The sequence below is a fragment of the Grampus griseus genome (genome assembly GCF_964374135.1).
Source record: "Grampus griseus genome assembly, chromosome: 5".
NCBI classification, from domain to species: Eukaryota; Metazoa; Chordata; class Mammalia; order Artiodactyla; family Delphinidae; genus Grampus; species Grampus griseus.
The window spans coordinates 132,182,397-132,191,111 of NC_138998.1; the positions used below are offsets into that span (position 1 = coordinate 132,182,397).

Here is an 8,715-nt window from a genome sequence, read left to right on the forward strand (position 1 = left end):
TTTTGATTTTCATTTCTTTGGAGTTTCTGGATAGCAAAAGAAAGTCTACTTTAAAGTGGCCAAGGACACCAGGGTATCCCAGTATCCCCTTAGGGGCTGAGCCTTAGTGGTTCTGATCTTTCTCTTCAGGACCTCTGCTTCTACTCACTGTGCTGAGACTCCCCTCCCACCAGACCCATCTGCAGGGCCCTCTCTGCCTGGTATCACATGGTCCCCATGGTCTGGGTCTGGACTCAGCCGGTGCCCATGGTGCCTTTGCCACACTCCGGAGTTTGGGGAGCTTCTGTGGGCCTGTTTCTACAGCCATGAACTTACTACTGCAGTCTGCAAGGTTTAACTATATGAATTCTCTGGTTTGCATGGTTTGCAAAGAGGGCAATATGAATAGGTGAAAAGTCTACTGGAAGGAGAGAGAGTGTTCTAGGGAGAAGAGCCAGTAGGTTGGAAAAGGCTCGGCACATTTGGGGAACTGCACGTGCTCGGATCCTTTAGAAATGCAGGCCACGTGAGGGGCTGGGGCAGGGTAAGGTTGACAAAGGTGGGTCAGACCAAAAGGGGTCTGGTCAGCCCTGGGTAGCACAAGAAAAAACTGACGGCCTTTAATCACCTCCAGTATCTGATTATCCAAGCTACATTCTTTTTCCTCTATTTTTTGGCCACGCCACACGGCATGCGGAATCTTAGTTCCCCAACCAGGGATCGAACCCACACCTCCTGCAGTGGAAGCGTGGAGTCGTAACCACTGGACCACCAGGGAAGTCCCTCCAAGCTACATTTAGTGATGTTTTACTACCTGTGTAAATTCGTGATTTCCTAAGTTCAACATTATTATAATTTTTTATAAGAATAAGAGCTTATGTTTATCCAGAGCTTTCTTTGTGTCTGGCACCTGGCCCAGGCACTTTAGATACATCATCTCATTTAACCTTTACACCCACCTGTTTCACAGAGAGGGAAACCAAGTGGTTAAGTAACTAGCCCAAGGCCAGCAACTGACAGCAAAGCAGAGGAGACATCTAGCCTCAAGGTCCATGCTCTTAATTGCTGTTTCTCTCCCACATAGTTGATGTTTGCACTTGCTCTTCATTTCTTTGTGGTGAGTGTAAAAACACCGAGGAAGGCAAAACTCACTGAAGAACAGACTCTTAGCAAATAGGGAAGAAAGAAATAATCGTTTCCAGGGACCGGAAATCCTGAGGTCAAGGTCTGGTCAACTGGAATAGAGAACGCCTGGAAGAATGCAGAAGGGATTCCCCTTTCTCCCTTTCAGCCAGAGCATGTATACTTTGGACTTTCATGAACAAAAGATTCTGGGGCTAAAGTAACTCTGAAAGCCACCTGTACGATCTCCTTTCCAGCTGTGAGTCTGTATGTCAGGGGTCCCCAAGTCCAACCCCTAGATTTGCTCGAAGGATGCATGGGACTCAGTGTATAGTTGTACTCGAGGCTGTGATTTATTCCAGAGAAAAGACACAAAACAAACTCAGCAAAGGGAAGAGGCACATGGGGCAAAGTCTAAAGGAATCCAGGCATAAGCTTCCGAGTCTTCCCCTGGAAGTCACCCAGGACACACTTAACAACAAGAGTGACGTGACAGCACGTGTGAAATCTTATCTACCAGAGAAGCTCGTTAGAGGCTCAGTGCCCAGGGCTTTTACTGGGGGCTGGTCACACAGGCACCCTCTGCCCAACATAGACACCAAAACTCCAGACTCCCAGAGGGAGAGCAGGTGTTCAGCATAAAGAGCATTGTTTATACAGGAAACCACCCTTATCAGTCAGGGAATGGCGGAAACACTGCTCAAATCCAAGTCCCAGATGCCAGCCTTGGGTCAGCCTTGCAAGCAAGCCTTTCTAAGGACAGCGGTCTCAGGCCTGCATGGTAGCTCTTCTCCGCAGTCTGTGATTCTAACTTTTGGAATAGCCAACTGGCTGCCAAAATAAACTACTCAAAAAGAATGTTGTCCTTAAAATTGCTTTCTGTGACATCAGGAGTAAAACTGTTTCTCCTCTGCCATGGCAGTCATCATTTCAAATCGGAGGGAAAAAAAATTAAAACTCATCTCTAATCCTACTATTCAAATATGATATGATCATTTTGTATTTTTAAAAATAAGATCATGGGACTTCCCTGGCGGCCCAGTGGTTAAGACTCCGCACTTCCACTGCACAGGGCGCGGGTTCAATCCCTGGTCGGGGAACTTAGGTCCCGCAGCGTGGCCAAATAAATAAATAAATAATAAGATGATGTTCTATATACTGTTGAAAAATCTGCCTTTTTTCAGTCAACATATGTAAGCAGCTTCACCTCCACGTTCCGGAGTGTGTGTGATATTCCACCATTTCAAATGGCTATAGTATATTCTACTGTAGTATCTCAAAATCAGAAAGCAGTCCTGGGGCTTCCCTGGTGGCGCAGTGGTTGAGAGTCCGCCTGCCGATGCAGGGGACACAGGTTCGTGCCCCGGTCCGGGAAGATCCCACATGCTGCGGAGCGGCGAGGCCCGTGAGCCATGGCCGCTGAGCCTGTGCGTCCAGAGCCTGTGCTCCGCAACAGGAGAGGCCACAACAGTGAGAGGCCCGCCTACCGCAAAAAAAAAAAAAAAAAAAAAAATCCGCCTGTCAATGCAGGGGACACAGGTTCGATCCCTGGTCCGGGAAGGTCCCACATGCATACCTCGGAGCTACAGAGGCCACACACCGCAACTACTGAAGCCCGCACGCCTAGAGCCCACGCTCCGCAACAAGAGAAGCCACCGCAATGAGAAGCCCGCGCACCGCGCAAAGAGTAGACCCCGCCCGCCGCAACTAGAGAAAGCCCGCACGCAGCAATGAAGACCCACAGCAGACAAAAAAAAAAAAAAAATGAAAGCAGTCCTTTATGAGAAATCCTATATAGCCGTAATATAGTGGGGTTTTTTCTCCTTTCCCTGTGGAACAGTGACAGTTTGTCTGAGGTGAGAGTGAGGAACCATTGACTGACCATGTGGAGGTGACAAGACCCGAGGGAGGGTAGCAGCAGGGAGGGAAGGAGGGGACAGAATCCGCTAAGAATTTGGGACCCAACTCTTTCCTGATGACATAAATCACTCAGATCATTTTGACCAAAACTATAAAAGGAGTCAGCACATTTCAGTGAAAACCAGAAGCAGATTGGGAACCAAAGGAACATTATCTCCTAGAATGACATTTTTCCTTTATCTGTTGACTAACTTCAAGTATCTAGATGAGATTAACCATGAAATACAAAATGTTCATTTGAAAGGAGAAAATTTCGTCCTAGAAACTGGGATGTGGACCCTCCATTGCTGTGATGGGGCTTCGGCTGGGCCCTCGGGCCTCACAGCCAGAAACACAGCTCTAATGCCATCAGCATCTTTCTTGACGTTCCTCACCAATTTTCACATAGAAAATTTGTCTGCTATAAGCATATGTGATACATATAAAATTGGTATTGTTTGTTTAGAAACAGAATTACCTTCTTCTTTGGTTATTGTGTTCAGTGTGAATTTGAGGAAACATTGGAGAAGATGGAAGGGGCTTGACCATATCTATGTGGGTGATTTTCAGGTGTGGTTCTTGGTGTATTTTACGTAGGTGACACACCGTTTCAGGAGCAACTTCATCACGTTGAATGATTTAAAACCCTTAAGAGTATACTGTTTCCAACTCAAGGCAGAACTGTTTTTGGCAAAAGAAAACATCTCTAGACCTGGGCATTTAAGCAACATATCTTGCTCCGAAACAACAGTGGATGGTAATGTATGCTTTCTTAAGTCCTTTCTGAGATGGGAACAGAACACTCCTAAAATAGTGCAATCAGGGATTCCTTATTAGGTGGAGGGTGGTGAGAGTGCGGAGACCCAGAGAGAAGGGGCTAGGACAGCACTTCACTGTAGACATAACAAGCTCGTGCTGAAGTCTCCAGTAGCAAGAGCTGCCAGACAGCTAACACTTGCTTTGTTTTAGGCTTGCCTTTACTAGCTATTAATTAAAGCATACAGGGCTGGGTGAAGGAGGGGCAGTATCCATCCAGTTTACTGGGACTCTATTTATTGCAGTGGTGGCTGAGAACTCTATTTATTGCAGTGGTGGCTGAGAAATTACCCGATGTTTGTATCGTATGTAGGATGGTCATCTTGTTCACTTTTATGTCACCTGTTTAGCCGCTACCAAGCTTCAACAAGTCATCCTGATCTCTATGGGAACCTTTTTGTTGCTGTCAGTGCTGGTGGGGGCCTGTCTCTTCCTGGTACTGAAATACAGAGGCCTGGTTAAATACTGGTTTCACTCTGCACCAAGCATCCCATCACAAATAGAAGAGGTATGTGTGTACACATTTAAAAGGGTGACATGTTAGCCTTTCATGCCCCCCTGGTAACGCCTAAGAGTAGAGCAGTGGACAAAGCCATGACACTGAGATTTGTGTTAAAAGCAGCACTTGGTTCTTTGTACACCCATGTTCATAGCAGCATTATTCACAACGGCCAAAAGGTAGAAAGAACCCAAGTGTCCATCGACAGATGAATGTATAAATAAAATGTGGTGGGAGTTCCCTGGCAGTCCAGTGGTTATGACTCGGCGCTTTCACTGCTCTGGCCTCGGGTTCAATCCCTGGTCAGGGAACTACGATCCTGCAAGCCACAGGTGCAGCCAGAAAAACAAGAGAGAGATGTGGTGTATACATATGAATGGAATATTACTCAGCCTTAAAAAGGAAGGGAATTCTGAGACATGCTACAACATGGATGAACCTTGAGGACATTATGATAAGGGAAATAAATTAGTCACAAAAAGACAAATACTACATGATTCCACTTATATGAGGTGCTTAGAGTACTCACATTCACAGAACCAGAATGTAGAATAGTGGTTGCCAGGGTCCGGAGGGAGGGAGGAAATGGGCAGTGAGTGTTTAACGGGGACAGTTTCAGTTTTGCAAAATGAAAAATGTTCTAGGGACTTCCCTGGTGGTCCAGTGGTTAAGACTCCACACTCCCAATGCAGGGGGCCTGGGTTCAATCCCTGGTCAGGGAACTAGATCCCACATGCTGCAACTAAGACCCGGCACAGCCAAATAAATAAATTAATTAATTAAAAAGTTCTAGAGACAGATGGTGGTGATCATTGCCCAACAATGTGAATAGACTTTACACTACTGAGCTGTACACTTAAAAATGGTTAAGATGGTAAATTTTATGTTATGTGTATTTTACCACAATTAAAAAAAAATTGGGGGACAACTTCCCTGGTGGTCCAGTGGCTAAGACTCGGCACTCCCAATGCAGGGGGTCAGGGTTAAATCCCCCGGGTTCAGGGACCTAGATCCCACATGCCGCCACGAAGATCCCACATGCGGCAACTAAGACCCGGCACAGCCAAATACATTAATTAATTAATTAGTTAAATAAAGTAAAAAATTTTTTTTAAATTTTTTTAATGGCACGAGGTTGGCCAAAAGGTGGCCTGGTCTGGCCCGGACAGGAGATCGGCCGCAGTAGTTCCCTCTGGAGACAACACGAGAGTCCCGGGCTTTTGGAGCCTGGCTGGAGGGGACATGGACCAGTGGGGACAGCAGTCAAGAGCATGAGCTTTGGGTCAGACAGTGTGCAGGCAGGAGGATTCTAGAGTAAACACCCAGAGCCGTGAGTTCAAAGCCTTGCATGCCGAGTACACAGGGGATGTTACTAGTATTTTAAAGGATTTAAGAAAGAAAAGTGGAGTGGGTAGGTCTTATGGAAAGTCCTGTTTTCCTGCCCAGCTCCAGCGACCCCCTGAGGCTCTGCGAGGGAACCAGGCCCTCTGAGGAGACAGCCGGGACATTCTTGGGATCAGAAGCTAGCTGATACAAGCATATTTGGAACCACTTGCTTCTGGGGGTTCATCATTCTGCAGTAAGATCAGGGTCAAAGTACTGGAAACAGAACCTTATGTTGTTGTATCTAGTCTGTAAAGACAGAGTGGTGCTTCTAGAAAGAGCTATAGTCACTTGTTTCCCTTCATCTGTCATGAGGTGTTTAAAGTACACAGACGTTATGCGAAGCACATGTTAAATTCCCTACTGGAACCTCCATACAAATGCTGCAGGATTCCACTTCTATCAAGAATCTAAATAGAATAATAGTCAAACTCATCGAAGCAGAGAGTAGCACAGTGGTTATCAGGGGCCAGGCGGCAGGGGGAGCGGGGAGTTGCTTTCAAATGGTATAAAGTTTCAGTTATGCAAGATGAATAAGTTCTGGTTTCTGCTGTACAACATTGTGCCTGTAGGTAGTACTGTGTTGTGCACTTAAAACTGTGTGAAGAAGGTAGAACTCATGTTAGGTGTTCTTACCACAAAAAAAAAAAAAAAAAAAACCTTCCCTGGTTAATACTGTCACAACGTAACAGGTCTCAACTCAGAATTTTACTTGCATCAATAATTTCTGTCTCGGGACTTTCCTGGTGGTCCAGTGGTTAAGGCTCTGAGCTTCCACTGCAGAGGGCACAGGTTCAATCCCTGGACAGGGAACTAAGATCCCGCATTCCACGTGGCACAGGCAAAAAATTTAAAAAACAAACGAACAAATAACTCTGTCTCACAGAACTAGCAGCAGGACCCTAGTAAGTGAATTTAGTACTAGTTGGTCCTTTGGTGCTTGAATCTAAAACATAAAGTGTTTCGGTTCACTTTTCTGAGAAAGTGTGAAAAGTCTATATCAAAGGTCACTGAAGTTACATGAGAATAATGAATCAGGTTTCACTTATATTTTTGAGGTTTCACAAGTGCGCGTGATTCGTGGTTATTCGTCTTCTCATCAGCCAGCTCTAAGCTGACCGTATTTCAGTATCTTTCAGCATTTCCAAGAGCCGGGCAGTTGGTTCTTGGTAACTTGTTAATTGATGGCTAAGCCCAGAGCCAAGGCAGGAGGGCCAGGGCAAGTTAAGGCCTGTGGACCGGCACTTTGCCTTGAGGACCTGCGCTTTCTGGTTCGCCCAGGGCTGCGTAGCACAGATCCTCTGCACCCCGTGTGTTGTGTGAAGTAGAACCAACCAGTGGGTGGAGTGGCTGAGAAAAATGCTCGTGAACTTTCCCTCTTTGCCCCCATGGTAGTTGAACAAGAGGCTCCATTTCCTCCTTCCCTGAAAAGTTAGAATTCCAGAGACATTTTAGGATTGATAATCCACAAGCCCTCATCCAGTGCAGCAAGTCAGAACTTGCTTTTCTGAGTTACGCTGCCCTTTCGTGCTTTCAGAGTATTCCCTGGGTTGGCCCTTGGATTCGTGTGAGTTATTGAGATGGGGGGTGAACAGGGGTCCGGTTTTAGAAGTTACTTCGTTGGTGGACAGAATTGAAAGTTACACCTGAATGAAATAGGATTATGCCAACTAAAACTAAAGTATGAAGTTCTGGTATTTGGAACTGCTAAACAAATTATGATAATGGTGTTCAACCTTTTCAAGTATTTAAAGGATCCAGCTCAGCCCATCTTAGACGCCTTGGACAAGGACAGCTCGCCAAAGGATGATGCCTGGGACTCTGTGTCCATCGTGTCGTTTCCAGAGAATAAGCAAGAAGACATTCTCCAAAACACTTTGAACCAAAGCACGGATCCAAGCCACCAGCCTGTGGAAGGAGGACCCTGAGACAGTGAAGCTGCGGATGTGCCTGTCAGGACTTGATGGAGCCCACGACTCCTTATTCCTGTCATGAAAAGACCCGGGGGTGCCTGGGGAGAGGTCCTGGGTCCCGTGGGAGAGAAAAACTTACTTTTTTTAAACTAAGAATTTCCTAAATCCAACAAGTTTCTAGACCGATTCTACATACCAAAAAAATTAAGGTTTCTCTTAAACACTAAAAAGGCCCATAATTATTTGTTATCAAAATGGCTGTGGCACCCCTCTGATATTTTGTACATTGTGGGTGGGGCCAGGCGGTCAGGAGACGGGGTCCTCTCCTGGCTATGGCAAGGAGCTTGGGCCCCTTGGGCAGGTCACCTAAGCTGTCCCAGCCTCTCCCTGTAACAAGGGACACTGAGTGTCCTGGCTTAAAATGTGATTAATCCTGTAAATAGTTTCCTATTAATTTAAGGGTCATTTTTTTCTTTTCAAGCTAGAAATAAAAGACTGTACAGTTAACTTTTTAAAAGTCTGTGAAGTTTTTCCTCTTCACCTTTATTTTGGTCTATTTTCTGCAAAGTTTCAACTTTTAAAAATGACTATATCTAAATTTTTGTTTTCTTAAATAACACCCAGTAGAGCTACCCAGCGACCTCATGGTCACGCAGCAAGAAATTTTGACCTGTGTCACTTGATTCCTTGAAAAGTTAGGAAGGGGATTCTCAGAAGCTGCATCAGCCCTGCATTTGTACGTGATATGTCACATGTGTTGAGCAAGGCGTGTAAAGAGAATTAGGCAATGGGCAATAGTGATGGCCACTGGGCCTGCAAGTCTTCTGATGATGCAAGTACTGATGGGTTATTTTGTTCAGAGGATATTAATTAAAAGTCCATTTATATGGGGGCTTCCCTGGTGGTCCAGTGGTTAAGACTCCACGCTCCCAATGCAGGGGGGCCTGGGTTCGATCCCTGGTCAGGGAACTTCATCCCACATGCTGCAACTAAAAGATCCTGCGTGCCACAACTAAGACCCGGCACAGCCAAATAAATAAATAAATAAATAAAAGGAAATATATTCTAAAAAATAAAATCCATATATATGACTCTTAACGTTTA

General features: G+C 45.6%; 1 protein-coding gene across 2 annotated transcripts in view; it reads left to right on the forward strand.

Annotated features, from left to right (window-relative positions):
* IFNGR2 (interferon gamma receptor 2) overlaps positions 1-8,128 on the forward strand; it is a 34,531-nt gene extending 26,403 nt beyond the window's left edge. For both annotated transcript variants that reach the window (XM_082655574.1, XM_082655575.1), the window contains exons 5-7: positions 3,598-3,757; positions 4,167-4,324; positions 7,444-8,128. In XM_082655574.1, the coding sequence (XP_082511700.1) occupies positions 3,598-3,757; positions 4,167-4,324; positions 7,444-7,626 (501 nt within the window). In that variant the 3' untranslated portion in view covers positions 7,627-8,128. The remainder of the gene's footprint in view (positions 1-3,597; positions 3,758-4,166; positions 4,325-7,443) is intronic.
* The last annotated feature ends 587 nt before the right edge of the window (positions 8,129-8,715 follow it).